The sequence below is a fragment of the Drosophila suzukii genome, chromosome 2L, assembly GCF_043229965.1.
Source record: "Drosophila suzukii chromosome 2L, CBGP_Dsuzu_IsoJpt1.0, whole genome shotgun sequence".
NCBI lineage: Eukaryota > Metazoa > Arthropoda > Insecta > Diptera > Drosophilidae > Drosophila > Drosophila suzukii.
The window spans coordinates 19,036,517-19,050,001 of NC_092080.1; the positions used below are offsets into that span (position 1 = coordinate 19,036,517).

Below are 13,485 nucleotides of genomic sequence, written 5' to 3' on the forward strand. Positions count from 1 at the left end.
TGAACACTTGAGAAAATAGACAGCGACTGTTTAACCCTACAACTCAAATGAGATTAAACTTGTCTGGGCAATATTATTTTAATTTTATTTAAAAACCCTTTGAAAGAGATATCATTGTTAAAGTAATCTTTCTACATTTTTGTGATTCTCTTTTATTTCAGACCCTTAAAGGTCTTAAAGCAATAAGCCCGTGGGTGGCCGCCCTTTCCCAATTCAGGCGCCATTCGATCTGCCTCATTCGTCTCATGTTTCCGAGTGGCACCACGTGCTCCCTCCTCCGGGGATTCCCCTGTGCCACAGCCAACATCTAACTTCTAACATCCAACTATCGATGGGCTGCGGCCCAATTTTTAAACTACATGCCCTAAAATGTGAACTAGGCGTAGTCAAGCAAAATGATTGATGAAAAATCTGCGTGTGTACACAACTTGCCACTCAACACGCCACACACACACAGAGTCACATACGAACACATTCGCACAGAGACGCACACATATACATGACCACTTACGCCCACTTAGACACGCCGCGTTCTGGTTGCTTTCTTTTTTTCGTACTTTTCCCCATATGTATGTATGTGTGGTTGCTGCTTTTGCCAGTTGTTAGTTTGGCAGAAAAGTTTTCTTCCCTTTTGCCAAATTGAATGATAAGGAGGCTGGAGGACGGAGAAAATGGAGAGAGTACGGGGAGAAATGGCTAAAAGAAAAGTTTTACTTTTTACCAACTGATTGATAACAGTGCAAATGTTAATTGCAAAAGGAGAGGAGGGGGCGAAAATCCAGAAGCAAAAACCACAGAACTGCAATTTCGTATGAGAGCACTGGCAACAATCTCGGCACAATGCATTCGCCATTTAAGTTGGGTATAATTAAATTTTAATTATCGCAACTGCAGAGAGTCCAACAACCCCTTCAAACAATCAGCCACAAAAATGTGCGTTTTAAATCGCAATAAATGGGCGCTTAAGTCGCTCTGATTTCGATTTCCATTTTGATTTTGGTTTTGATTCCAATAAAACAATCAGTCAAAGCTTAACCAGACCACACAAAAAAGGAGGGAAAAGCCAGGCAAAAAATGTGCAAGCGAGTGGAACTAAAAAGGGGAGGAAGGAAAGGAAATCGCCTGGGATTTCCCTCCGCCAGCCCTGGGAAAATTGCTCCGATTCGTGGAGATAACTGTCGGAAGCAACAGTTTATAAGCCAAATACGAGCAGGAAAAACTGAAAACTGAAATGCACTTCGTTGGGCTTACGAATGGGCGATTCGCTGCCAAACTTTATGTTTTCTCCCTGCATCTGTTTACACAATTTTATAACACACACCAAACTCAGTTATTTTCTTTGTGGCTTGCCACAAATCAAACGAAATTTGTTGCAGCCCAACCAAATCTGAAATAACCTCTTTGGCCCCCGGACAAACGAAAATATTTCGGAAATAACTAAACCAACTTGGGCTAAATAAAATCTCCAACAAGTTTGTGGCATTTCATATGGTATTTGGCAGGAATATTTAAGTGCGGACTGCTCACTAGAAGCTCGTTAAATAATTTTAATTTGCACGAATACAGTTCCGAATCCGAGTCCGAATCCTTGGAAATGGGAATCCAACAAATCCCCAGGTTGCAGGACATGTAGCCCAGCAGCAGGCGCAACAATTACACGAAATATTGAGTGGGAAAAATCGTAACACACTTTTAAGCTGTTGCACCGGAGCGAGTGCATTGGTTTTGTGGGGGGAAAATAGCAAGTGGGAGTGTGGAAAATCGGAAAAGCGTAGCGCTGGGATGCAAGAGGAAGCAACAATTTTGCTGTTTTTCTGTTTACCTCGGTTCGTTTAAGCAAACATTTTTAATTGGCTATCGTTTAATGCAATTTTTTAGTTGTCGTTTGGATTTAAATTTGATTTGATATTTATTTGTTGATGAACACACTCGAGCTGAAGTTTTGGGGGAAACGGAAACGCACGCACACACGCACAGACGACACTTACACACACTTGTACGCGGGAGGGAGTTTGGAGTATTTTTGCTTTTTCGGGAGTTTCTTCACGCACTGACTAGTCAAGAAGCTGTTCAACCACTATTCGATTCGGTTTTGGTTTCCTTGCGTTGACTTTGACTTTGACTACGATTCCGAGATGCTGGGGCTTCCCCGCTAATTTCCCTCTCTGCACAGGACACAGGGCACAGGACACAGCTGAACTAACGGTACACACACGCCAAGGCAGGCGAATGGCGGCAGCTCTCGGAGAAAGTGGAAAGTGCGTCCTGTCTGGTTGTACCCTAACGACTTAATGCGCTCAACGCAGCTTTTCACACGGCCATGGACCACGAACCACGCAGCATCCACAGTGGCTCAATCCGAAACGGAAAACGAAGCTTCCAGCCGACCGGAGCCGAGCGTTCGAGTGAGTTTTTCCCAGCCCCCGGAGTGAGTTCCATCCGGTGAAGAGCTCCTCCAGTGGATATTCCGTGCTCAAGCCTCGAGTGAAAGCTGCCCTGGAATGTTTACAGTCGAGTAACGAGCCACGACGCCAACTGCGACAGCGTGAGTGTGGGCGGTCGTCGCTGGTCAATGTCTCTATACCTGAAAAAATAATGGACCTGGACGTGGACACGGCACCAGGCACTCAAAAAAAATTAATATGCTACATTCGAGGGTGCCGCCGAAATCTCTGGAGATCTTGAATCTCATGTGCTTATATGCTATTCGGGCTCAGCAATCCGAAAAGAAAGTATTACCAGCAAACAGAGATCCCTTTGTCATTCTTGATGAAAGGATTACAATAGGCTAGTTTATCACTTGATTTGGAGGGATTTATATTACCTGATTTTATGACAGCTAAAAACGTATACTTAATAATATTACGTATACGTTTTGAAACATTTCGATAATATTAAAAAAGTGTTTGAAATATTTAAAAACTATTACATATAACCGAATTTCAACTAAATAAATATAATGTTAATACGTTTTATAAAGCAAAACTGTTTCAAAGGCCCAAGGAGCTTCAGAAATGGAATTTGGCTAGCAGTTTTAATACGAAGAATATATATATATTAATTTTCACGTTTTAAATACTATATTTAATTAACTCAATTTAAAATCATTTTAAAATATACTTTTTCAGTGCATTTATCCAAGCTGGCGAACCCTAATTAATGAGCGACAAGTGTGCCAAACTCTGGGCTTTCAGAAGCCGAAACTGGGATGAAGCGCTGGTTGATGACTGTCTAATATTTTAGTGAGCAGGAGACAGCGACAGCTGCACCGATTTATAAAGACACACGCGGAACTCAAAGGAGACAACGTCAAACCCCCAAAATAATGCCAACCTAATATTCTTATCATTTTTTATCATCCCAGTTGACCTTGAACAAAACGCCGAATGACCATTGCCCTAATCCCCCAATTGCCCTACTGTGCAGAGCTTATAGCTGGCGAGCTTACGAGCATGAATTATAGAAACCAATAAAATTAAGTGCATTAATTTATTTTGTTGCTCGTGCTGGAATACAAAATGGAACTTGGCACTGCCAAAAGCCAAGGGCAAAATAATCAAATATAACAAAAACGATAACAGGATTATATTTGATGCACACTGCACACATTTGTAAGGATGCACATGCATTTAAAGGCCGCTGGGCAGCTTACATTTGTGTGGCACTGTGTGTGTAGGTCGCAGCCATCACAATAAAATTGACAAGAACCAGCTTTAATTTTATTAATTGGGGTTTAAACAGATTAACCAAAAACATTGCCTTTTACTTATTGCTGTATGAAAGAAGAGTGATATTAATTGAATGTACTTAAGTAGATAGCAAAATATAAAATTAAATTAATATATTTAACAAACATCACTCGTGACAACATGTGATATAAATAAATTTTTATAATATATATTTATTTTCCTATCCTTATAATTGATTAAGAAGTTAAAAACCAAAAGGTCTAAATCCATCACTAAAAGTAACAGCCCGTTACATATTAAAGTTCCACACTTCAATCGCTTAAAAGATTTCAGTCAATTGTTTGTAAGATGGTGTTGCTTACTAAACTAAGTCTAACAAAGAAACTTATAGTAGCAGCTGCCAGGGCCATCGATTATGCAAGTATTGTGGCTTTGATTATTATTATGGATGTTCTATATCTTAATTTTATAATATTTATATTCTTTTACGATGGCCTATCAGATACAGATAACCGTTATTAAGCAAAAGAGGGAGAAAGAAAGAAACTTATGCATTCTAGCTCTTAAAGTTTCCAAAATCTCTGCGTTCATAAGGACAGACAGACAGACGAACATGGCTAGATCTACCAAGCTAGTGATCCTGATCAAGAATATAGGTATAGACTTTATAAGGTACCTCTAACTGTTACATACATACTTTCCGAAGTATCTTTTAATCTACAAGTTACAGGTATTAGAAAAAAAACGGTACTCAGTGGGCTTTTTATGTATATATAATATGTAAGGTCTATGTCTTGTCATATTCCTGTGCCAAGTTATTTTACGAATATATTATTCTACTTTACGAATGTAACGGTACTAAGTCCTTGCTAAATCGAAGTTCCCTACCCAACCGCAATTGCGTGTGACCAGATTTGAAAATCGCACAGCACTAAAAAATCACTAGCGTTTTCTCTTGCGGTAACTCAGCGAGCTCTTGGTCACTTTGTCAAATTGTGCTAAATTGAACGGGAAGAATGCCGGAAGGAAATAAAATCGACTTGTCAGGGGACGGCGGCGTGCTCAAGGAGATCCTGGAGGAGGGCAAGGGCACAGAGACGCCGCACACCGGATGCACTGTGTCCCTGCACTACACGGGTCGCCTGGTCGACGGCACGGAATTCGATTCCAGCGTCGGCCGCAATGAGCCCTTCGAATTTCCGCTCGGCAAAGGTGAGTGCCTGCGTTTTCCCGAAACTTCTAAATTGTATTCCGACCACCGCTCTCCATTCCTTCAGGCAATGTTATCAAGGCCTTTGACATGGGGGTGGCCACCATGAAAATCGGCGAACGCTGCTTCCTCACATGTGCTCCCAATTACGCTTACGGAGCTGCCGGCAGCCCGCCCGCCATTCCTCCGGATGCTACTCTGATCTTTGAGGTAGGAATCGCTATAATTTCTAACTGAAATTAACTAACAAGATATTTAAAACAAACATAAACGTTTTTAAAACAAACTTTCATTCAAAATCTACAGATTTTCCAGAAAGTTCTTAATAAAAATTTGTTTTTTTATAATTAATATTACAATTTGAAAAGTTAGGATCATAATACTAACATATCTTAAAAGAAATTTTGAAATTAAGTATGTGACGCTGAACTTACCCATAAATTCTCCCCTCTTAGCTGGAGATGCTGGGCTGGAAGGGCGAGGATCTGAGTCCCAATCAGGACGGCAGCATTGACCGCACCATTTTGGAGGCCAGCGATAAAAAACGCACTCCCAGCGATGGTGCCTTCGTCAAGGGTTAGTTTATCTCATTTATGCGGTTAACTATATCTCATGCGGTTTCCTAAACACAGCTCACATTTCTGGTGCTTTCGAGGGCCGTGTGTTTGAGGATCGCGATGTGGAGTTTGACTACGGTGAGGGCAAGGCCATCGGCATTATCGAGGGCGTGGAGATTGCCCTGGAGAAGATGAACATAGGCGAGACTTCCAGGTATAACTATTTTATGAAATTAATCTATCAGGACTTTAACGAAAACCCCCGAAAACAGAATCAAAATTCAAGCCAAGTATGCATTTGGAGCAGAGGGCAACGAGGAGTTCAAGATCCCGCCCAATTCCACCGTGGAGTACACAGTGAAGCTCGTCGACTGTGGCAAAGGGCTGGAGGAGTGGAAGTTGAGCGACGAGGAGCGCTTGGCGGAGGCCAAGGTCTATAAGGAGAAGGGCACCAACTACTTCAAGAAGGAGAATTGGGCCCTGGCCATCAAGATGTACACCAAGTGCAAGAATCTGCTGCCAAACACGGCTGATACCAACGAGGAGGTGAAGAAGGTCAAGGTGGCCACGCACAGCAACATTGCTTTGTGCCACCAGAAGTCCAACGATCATTTCGAGGCCAAGCAGGAGGTGGGTTTCTAGTGTTCAATACCTTGACTTCGATAATTAACTAGTGTTTATTCATTCATGCTTTAGTGTAATGAGGTTTTGGCTCTGGATCAAAACAATGTAAAGGCTCTTTATCGTCGTGGTCAATGCAACTTGACCATCAACGAGCTGGACGATGCTCTGGAAGATTTCCAAAAGGTGGTTAGGATGAACTTTAAGTTATTCACCTTACTATAAAGCATATTTTGTTAGGTCATCCAATTGGAGCCCGGCAACAAGGCTGCTGCCAATCAAGTGATCATCTGCAAGCAGAAGCTCAAGGAGAGCAAGGACAAGGAGAAGAAGCTCTACGCTAACATGTTCACCAAACTGGCTGCCAACGACAAAGAGGTACAGCCAAATTCATAACCAAATAAAGTACAACATTCTTATTTGTAAATCATATCCGCACGTGTCTTCTTCTCTAATTAAAACTTTAGACCGAACCGCCGAGAGAAACCGACGTACTGAGCAAGTGCGGCGAGTGGTCTGAAGAGGATGCCAAGCGCGAAGCAGAGTTGACGTTAGAGCGCGACAATATAATCATGATCTAAGCAAGATCGTCTAGTGCTTTAAGTAATATTCCCTAGGGTTTATAATCCCACATCGAAAATCCACTAATGTAATGAACAAATGGTCTTAATGCTTATTATATGAAATAAATAAATGCTTTGAGAGCTGCATGTATTGGTCAAGTATTTCGAGGCAGCAACTGGAAGCTGGGTCTCGTCTCCCGATCCCGTAGCCACAATGGCGATGTGGGCACCTGGGATTTAATGTATTCGGAGGCCTTGAAACAGTATCCGGAGCAGAATTTCTTGCGTTCTGTCAGGTCGTATACCTTGTTCTTTGAGGCGGAGATGGTGTATTTTTGCTTGGGAACGCTAAAAAAATAAATTAATATTAAAGAGTTACGTTTTTATTCCCAAGCAGCACTTACTTCTCTAAAACGCTGGAGCAAAGTGGATATCCACACAGTTTATTTATTTCTCGCTCATCCACGACGTCTGCATAATTTGGAGGATCAATACCCCAGAGCTGCAAGTACGGGAAATGCTTAGACTCCACATGAAGCTTTAAATTTGCATAGTCTTACCAGGGACAGGAACTCGGGCTCGGGTATTCCGGGCTCCAAAAGTCGCACCACGATTTCATGGGCCCGCGCAATCGCTGCTCGCTTCTTCACAACCGCCGCAATGAGTTGTTGTCTGGAAATCACTTGGCATTTAAATTGAACTTTATTGAATATGTATTTATTGTAATTCACCTCAGTTGGTCGTTCTTTTCCGTCGTCATTTTTTTCCTGTGTCCCGAAATTTGCAATTGAGATGGTTGATAGCACCAAACCGATTTTGATAGAAATTAGGGCTAATAATCGAAAACTTACTTGCAAAGAAAATAATCAGAGGAATTAAAAAACATTTTCGTATTCTTTGAGAAATACACAAAGTAATAAATATTAAGCTATTTAACTTTTTTAATTTCAGCATTTTATTATTTTTATTTTTGTTACTTTATTTAATCAACACTAATATGTTCGATAACAAACTTACCTTTATCGATATCAAGTTTTTCCCTTGCCGCTTGGGGTAACACTGGTTTTGTAAAACGTAAATAAAAAACATATTGATAAGAAAAATGGTTTGCGAGAAGTGCGAGGCCAAGTTGTCCAAGGTTTCCGCCCCAAATCCATGGAGAACTAGTACAGCCCCAGCTGGCGGTAGAAAAATCAACGAAAACAAGGCGTTATCCTCGGCTCGCGAGCGATATAATCCCATAGGGACGGCTTTGGCGCCTTGTCGGTATGAAAACATCCTCATAATGCCACCAAAACATTTAAAATAAATTTGTTCCTTTCCAGGATCTGTCGGCAAAAAGTCCACCAGATGGGAGCCCATTATTGCCAGGCGTGCGCCTACAAAAAGGCCATCTGTGCGATGTGCGGGAAGAAAATAATGAACACCAAGAACTACAAGCAGAGCTCAACGTGATGCTGTTTATAAAAATCAAAGGATTCACTTAAGCCTAACCTAGCCATAGACAACAGAATAATTATATCGTATAGTACAACAAATGCCTTAATAGGTCAAGTCTCTGTTGGCGTCTTTTCCCGCTTTCGCTTGGCACTCTGGATTTGGGAGGAGTAACTCAGGGCATCTTTGTCGAACTCCAGAGGCATTATTCCCAGATCGCCCGAATAGCGATTCTTGGCAATCTGCAGATACTTTTTACCCCTCACAGAAGTCAACCGCTTGTCCTGGATGATCAGTACGTTGTCCGCCTCCTGAGTAGCCTTCGCTGTACCGAAAACCGAGCTGGTGGTCAGCTCGTCCTCCTGCCGCTCCTTGCGCGGATGCATTACCAGCGTCACGTGGACATTGTGCTTGGTGGCGAAGGAGCGAAAGGCTGCTATTATGGAGTCCTGCTCCCAAAACTTGTCGCTTCGAATCGAGGAGACGCCCATCATGAACTGCAGGTTGTCGATGATCACGTGCATCACATCGTGTACATAGGATGCATGCTCGATGGCCTCCAGGACCGGCTTAAGGGGCTGCTGCCCGTGGAAGGTCATGAAGTAGAGCGGCAGGCGCTCGAACTCCGTTGCCCAATGGTCAAACTCCTTCAACCGGTCGTCCAGTGGATAGCCCACATACTGACGGAGCAGGGTGGTCGCCAGCCGGGTGTTCCGGATCTCGAAGGAGCCCCACAGCGTGCTAACACCCTGCATGGCCAGGTCAAGAGAATACTCGCTCATGAAGGTCGTCTTCCCACTGCCCGTTGGTCCAGTGAGGATGGTCAACTCTCCCCTTCGATGGCCCTTGAGCAGTTTGTTCAGCACCGGAAAGCGCTTCCACTTCACTCCGTTAACTTTTTCGATGTTCTGCAACTCACTGAGAATGTCATTTCGCATCGCTCCAAATGTGGTGATGGCCTTGTGCCGCACTGGCGTTGCTTTAGCCAGGATGTGGCGGAGATTGAGGCGTCGGTCCAATGCCAAATGAGGCGCCGGCTCTGTTTCCGTGGGTCGGATTAGCAGGCACCTTCTTTCGTCCATCTTCAGTGCAAATGCTCGAGCTGCATCCCAGCTATGTGTGGCATCGTAGTGCAACCAAAAGATCAACTCCTTGAAGCGCTCCAAGCCAGGCAGGCACTCTTGCGGCAGCGTCGTCAAGCCGTAAGGCAGGCATACAACGCAATCTGATGGACAATTAAAATGATAACATTTATTAAAGTAATTTTAATAAGCTGCTCCGATGTGTAGAGCTCAAAACGCATAGCTCGCATAGTTAGTTAAGTATATTTGTTGTACCAAAATAAGAGCTTTCAGATTCTACTCACGCTTTTCAATGTTCTGTGTGGAGAGGACAATAAAGTCCATTAGATTGCTGACTAGTACCGCTTTGGTCTTGTTCGCCGCTCCATGGATAAGCAGTCCGGAGCTCGAGCTGTCCTGGAAGGTCTCCTCCCGTCGATCGCCCAGATGTAAAACCTTCTCACCCACCACAATTTGGGCGGCATTGCGTAACTTGAAGTGCAGCAGTTGTTGTTGCGGCTCCCACTGAGCTCCAATGGCGTTTAGTTGGTCCTCCTTTAAACCCTTTACTCCCAAAGCTTCGCAGGCTTCAGCGGTTACATTGACGAGGTGTGGGAATCGGGATTTATGGAGCGGCTGTATTTGCGGGAGTCGCCTGTAACCAGCCGGCGTGGGCAGCTGATAAGCCGCCAAGGCATTTGCCAGTGAGGTTTTCACATCGCAGTTTGGGCACATAAATGCTCCTAAGGGGGTAGGGTTTATATAATGGATATCACCAAGATAAGAACTTATCACACTCACCCGTCCGCTTGTTTACGTAAGCCAGCAGCCCTTGGTCACCGGTTTTCTGGGATGGCTGCCTGTTGCACAGGCGGCACTCCAGTTGCAAGCACGTGTTTCCATCTTTGTGGGGCAAGTTGAGCTGCCTTAGTTGTCGCTTGAATTCCACATACTCTTTGGGGTCCAGCGAACACTCCGCCAAGTTAGGGTCCACCTGGGTGGCGTAGTTTTTCTTCCATTCCCGCGATTTGTTATTATTTATACGCAACAGCGGTTTGATTAAACCGGCGCGTCTCATTTTCCATGTTATCGATATCGGAAGGTGGGGGTGGTCGAAATGGGGTGGCAATTTGGCGCCAGGATTTAAAATTTAAAGGTTTTTTTTTTATTTTTATAACTACCTACTAAGAATTTAGTTGTGCAATCACCATAAATTGCATTCATTACGCGTAAAAACTTTCTTAGACTAAGATGTTTGTTTTCTTATTAGCTTACTTTCGCTAACTGCTTTAAAAAATAAATGCCAGCTATTTAGGATAAAAATGCTTCCATGGTTCATGACCTGCCATTTCTTAACATAATATAACACATGCATTGCACTTCGCAAGGTTGCTCCAACCAACTTTTATTATAAAATTGTAAATTCAGTTGAGTGTCACCCATAACATTTCTTTTCAAAGCCTCAAAACCTCTACATTAATATATTCTGCACCCCACCGTAAATAATAAATACAATGAATATTAAGTGGTTATTGTAACTTTGTTTATTAGATTGTGTATATAACATCAAAAGGTTTTGGCGTGTTGCAGATTCTGGTCAACGTCATCCTGAAATTAAAGTAAAAATAATATTAAAATTTGTATTCAAATTAACCAAATATTTATTTGTTGAGGAAAGCGATCAGACGCCTTAGACCATCCTTAAGCCGAAGCTTTCTGGTGGAAACCGCAAAAGGTATTGAAGGTAATCATCATTTAATCGCTTTACAATTATAATCGGTTTAAAATATTACCTTTTAAAAAAAGTCCATCCAATCAATCTTAGCATTTGAATGCCACTCAGACTAAGATATTCTGGAAAATCAAAAGAGGAAAAGATAAGTAAGATACGAAGCAAAACATATTCAAAGGTTTCAGTAGAAGTTTGAGTCAGACGCCTTAGCCCATCATTAGGCCGAGGCCTTCTGGTGGAAACCGCAAAAGGTGTTTAAGGTAATCATCAGTCAAACATATTACTAGACTAGAATGGGGTTAATAAGTACCTTTTTTGGAATTATCCATGTATTCGATGCGACCACAACCACTCATAACCTCAAAGTGGCAAATACAACCTGAAAATAAATAGAATCACATTAATATACAGGCAATAAAAATAAGTTTCGAAATATTAAATCTTTGTTTAGAATTTATCAGTTTACAATTTTCCACACGAGTCTAGATCTCGGTACAGGTCTGTGTAAAAGTTCATCACAATAGCACAAGTTACTTATAGATGGGAACATCATCTTACCTCTGATGTGGAAAGTGTCCCCAGAAGGCTCATTGCCGGAGGTGTCTCAACGACCCCACATGCTGTCCCGAGGTGTCTCAACGACCCCACATGCTGTCCCGAGGTGTCTCACATGCACATGGCATGCATGATTTCAATTTAACCAAATGGTTTCGAGTTCCAATAGTTCTCACTGCAATAAACAATTAATCTTTAGCACACAGTCTATCCAAAACTAATCAACAGAATGGTTTAAGTTATATGCCATCAGATTGCCGAATCATCTTAAATGAACAAATATAGTTCAACGAAGCACTGAAAGATACAATGCTAGGTCGAGAAAATGTTCCTTCAGTCTCGTCATCAGTCTCATCATTTGAGGCATAACACTTTATTTTATTTAATTCACTTTATATTTAATTTAATTGAAAATCTACTGGAGCGGGAGCGCACTTACCATTTCCTTTGAATTTTTGAAGAAAAGTGAACGACTTCCGATGCTGCACGTGGAAGGAAAAGTATATGCAAAAATGGCGGCGAACCATCGATAGGCCAGCATGCAACCCTGTAAATATCGTATCGAACAAAAATTTCAAATTTAATCTTACATTTATTTTTGGTTTTTAACGTAACATTTAATATTTATGTTTTGCCTACATATTAAAATTGAATAAATAGAAAGAAATAATAACAATTTTTTATTGACATTTTTAATTAATAGAAATTTAGTAGAAGTTTAAAGAAAAATTTATATTTAAAAAAGTTAAATTTTAGGTAAAATTATTTAACTTTAATGTTTTAACCATAGGCTCGGATAATAAACTAAAATATTTGGACATCCTAAAAATAAAAAAAGAGTCGGAATCAATTTAATGTAAATTGAAAGATAAATACTATTTAATACTTTAAAATTGCAGGGAGTTGCAATCGATAGTTTCATACAATCATCGCTGTTCAAACAGCTGATCACCAAAATAGTTTCCGCACGTGTGTCCCTTTTTTTGAATTGTATTGTTTACGTTTTTAAAGGAATTATACTTCACAATGGTAACTACCCTTTCGTATTGTTGATATCCGATCTTTACCAAGTTCCTTATATCATAGGGAAAGCACAAGAAGACGCAAAAGGTGAAGAAACAGCGCAATGCGCAGCTAAAACGTTTGATGAAGCCCACGGACGCCCGCATCAAAGATCAGCTCCGTAAGAAAAAGAAGGCGGTCGAGGATCCACATCAGCTCAAGGTGCACGAGGCCACCCAGCAGAGCTCCGCCCTATTCTTCCAGTACAACACCCAGCTTGGTCCGCCGTATCACGTCGTCCTGGACACGAACTTCATCAATTTCAGCATCAAGAACAAGCTGGACATTGTACAGGGAATGATGGACTGCCTGTACGCCAAGTGCATACCATACATCTCCGACTGCGTGCGCGCCGAGCTGGAGAAGCTGGGCAACAAGTACAAACTGGCCCTGCGCATCATCTCCGATCCCCGATTCGAGCGACTGCCCTGCCTGCACAAGGGCACCTATGCGGACGACTGCCTGGTGGAACGGGTGCGTCAGCACAAGTGCTACATCGTGGCCACCAACGACAAGGACCTGAAGAACCGCATCCGGAAGATTCCCGGTGTGCCCATCATGTACGTGGCGGCGCACAAGTACGCGATCGAGCGTATGCCGGAGGCGTACGGAGTAAAAGCGTAGATCTTTGGCCTGTCTATACTAAGTGTAATGTTTTAAATATTAAAGTAATTTAAGCGGCATATAATGGGTTCTTCATTATTTGAACGGGTGGGTTGTATAACATCCTAGTTTGTTGGTTGACTTGACATGTTGTCAACTAGCTCCATACTTTTTGCATATTAGAGAAATAATTGAAATTTTTGTAAGGAAACCGATTTTGAATATCCTTGTGCCATATTTTGGAACTACTCAAAAGAATAGCATTCTTTTTATATAACCGCAAGACCTAAATAAGCTCCTTTACAAATTATTATATTCAAAACTTTATAAGCAATTTCCATGTTAAGATAGTTCCGCCTTCAACCTTCCCCATTCCCACAATAATATAAACCAAC

The 13,485-nt window shown here is 42.0% G+C and overlaps 6 protein-coding genes and 1 non-coding gene across 12 annotated transcripts in view; 3 read left to right on the forward strand and 4 right to left on the reverse strand.

Moving 5' to 3' along the window:
• The window catches only part of nAChRalpha6 (nicotinic acetylcholine receptor alpha6), a 102,483-nt gene extending 100,192 nt beyond the window's left edge, over nucleotides 1–2,291 (reverse strand). For all 6 annotated transcript variants that reach the window (XM_017081326.4, XM_017081318.4, XM_017081333.4 and 3 more), the window contains exon 1: nucleotides 1,823–2,291. The gene's annotated coding sequence lies outside the window, so the exon portion shown is untranslated. The remainder of the gene's footprint in view (nucleotides 1–1,822) is intronic.
• Nucleotides 2,292–4,657: 2,366 nt separating this feature from the next.
• Nucleotides 4,658–6,787, forward strand: Fkbp59 (FK506-binding protein 59kD). The gene is made up of 8 exons (XM_017067671.4): nucleotides 4,658–4,901; nucleotides 4,967–5,109; nucleotides 5,355–5,475; nucleotides 5,532–5,670; nucleotides 5,729–6,086; nucleotides 6,153–6,263; nucleotides 6,318–6,455; nucleotides 6,545–6,787. Exons 1-8 carry the CDS (start codon nucleotides 4,706–4,708, stop codon nucleotides 6,656–6,658), a joined length of 1,320 nt encoding a protein of 439 aa, XP_016923160.3. The 5' UTR covers nucleotides 4,658–4,705; the 3' UTR covers nucleotides 6,659–6,787.
• Nucleotides 6,726–7,524, reverse strand: LOC108004672 (putative RNA polymerase II subunit B1 CTD phosphatase RPAP2 homolog). Its single transcript, XM_017067659.4, has 4 exons — nucleotides 7,372–7,524; nucleotides 7,201–7,312; nucleotides 7,045–7,142; nucleotides 6,726–6,988 (listed from the first exon to the last, which is right to left on the reverse strand). The coding sequence occupies exons 1-4, from the start codon at nucleotides 7,398–7,400 to the stop codon at nucleotides 6,796–6,798; spliced, it is 432 nt and encodes a 143-aa protein (XP_016923148.3). The 5' UTR covers nucleotides 7,401–7,524; the 3' UTR covers nucleotides 6,726–6,795.
• A 156-nt stretch (nucleotides 7,525–7,680) lies between these two features.
• LOC108005379 (cysteine-rich PDZ-binding protein) lies at nucleotides 7,681–8,178 on the forward strand. Its single transcript, XM_017068642.4, has 2 exons — nucleotides 7,681–7,906; nucleotides 7,966–8,178. The coding sequence occupies exons 1-2, from the start codon at nucleotides 7,743–7,745 to the stop codon at nucleotides 8,093–8,095; spliced, it is 294 nt and encodes a 97-aa protein (XP_016924131.3). The 5' UTR covers nucleotides 7,681–7,742; the 3' UTR covers nucleotides 8,096–8,178.
• mtDNA-helicase (mitochondrial DNA helicase) lies at nucleotides 8,075–10,234 on the reverse strand. The gene is made up of 3 exons (XM_017068632.4): nucleotides 9,940–10,234; nucleotides 9,444–9,881; nucleotides 8,075–9,302 (listed from the first exon to the last, which is right to left on the reverse strand). The coding sequence occupies exons 1-3, from the start codon at nucleotides 10,214–10,216 to the stop codon at nucleotides 8,191–8,193; spliced, it is 1,827 nt and encodes a 608-aa protein (XP_016924121.3). The 5' UTR covers nucleotides 10,217–10,234; the 3' UTR covers nucleotides 8,075–8,190.
• Nucleotides 10,235–11,672: 1,438 nt separating this feature from the next.
• Nucleotides 11,673–11,788, reverse strand: LOC118876858 (small nucleolar RNA Z5). Its single transcript, XR_005013797.1, has one exon. It is a non-coding gene; the product is annotated as a small nucleolar RNA Z5 (small nucleolar RNA).
• Nucleotides 11,789–12,348: 560 nt separating this feature from the next.
• Nucleotides 12,349–13,175, forward strand: Bka (FCF1 rRNA-processing protein Bka). The gene is made up of 2 exons (XM_017090056.4): nucleotides 12,349–12,454; nucleotides 12,512–13,175. Exons 1-2 carry the CDS (start codon nucleotides 12,452–12,454, stop codon nucleotides 13,109–13,111), a joined length of 603 nt encoding a protein of 200 aa, XP_016945545.1. The 5' UTR covers nucleotides 12,349–12,451; the 3' UTR covers nucleotides 13,112–13,175.
• Nucleotides 13,176–13,485: the final 310 nt, after the last annotated feature.

What these genes read in the sequence shown, in the direction of transcription:
- Fkbp59 (XM_017067671.4), top strand. Translation starts at nt 4,706, where the DNA reads ATGCCGGAAGGAAATAAAATCGACTTGTCAGGGGACGGCGGCGTGCTC. An exon ending in ATGCTACTCTGATCTTTGAG is followed by an intron (nt 5,110 to 5,354) that starts GTAGGAATCGCT and finishes CTCCCCTCTTAG; the next exon opens with CTGGAGATGCTGGGCTGGAA. An exon ending in TGGCTGCCAACGACAAAGAG is followed by an intron (nt 6,456 to 6,544) that starts GTACAGCCAAAT and finishes TTAAAACTTTAG; the next exon opens with ACCGAACCGCCGAGAGAAAC.
- LOC108004672 (XM_017067659.4), bottom strand. Translation starts at nt 7,400, where the DNA reads ATGACGACGGAAAAGAACGACCAACTGAG. An exon ending in AGCCCGAGTTCCTGTCCCTG is followed by an intron (nt 7,143 to 7,200) that starts GTAAGACTATGC and finishes CCGTACTTGCAG; the next exon opens with CTCTGGGGTATTGATCCTCC. An exon ending in TGCTCCAGCGTTTTAGAGAA is followed by an intron (nt 6,989 to 7,044) that starts GTAAGTGCTGCT and finishes TTATTTTTTTAG; the next exon opens with CGTTCCCAAGCAAAAATACA.
- LOC108005379 (XM_017068642.4), top strand. Translation starts at nt 7,743, where the DNA reads ATGGTTTGCGAGAAGTGCGAGGCCAAGTTGTCCAAGGTTTCCGCCCCA. An exon ending in ACGGCTTTGGCGCCTTGTCG is followed by an intron (nt 7,907 to 7,965) that starts GTATGAAAACAT and finishes GTTCCTTTCCAG; the next exon opens with GATCTGTCGGCAAAAAGTCC.
- mtDNA-helicase (XM_017068632.4), bottom strand. Translation starts at nt 10,216, where the DNA reads ATGAGACGCGCCGGTTTAATCAAACCGCTGTTGCGTATAAATAATAAC. An exon ending in TTACGTAAACAAGCGGACGG is followed by an intron (nt 9,882 to 9,939) that starts GTGAGTGTGATA and finishes CTACCCCCTTAG; the next exon opens with GAGCATTTATGTGCCCAAAC. An exon ending in CACACAGAACATTGAAAAGC is followed by an intron (nt 9,303 to 9,443) that starts GTGAGTAGAATC and finishes ATTGTCCATCAG; the next exon opens with ATTGCGTTGTATGCCTGCCT.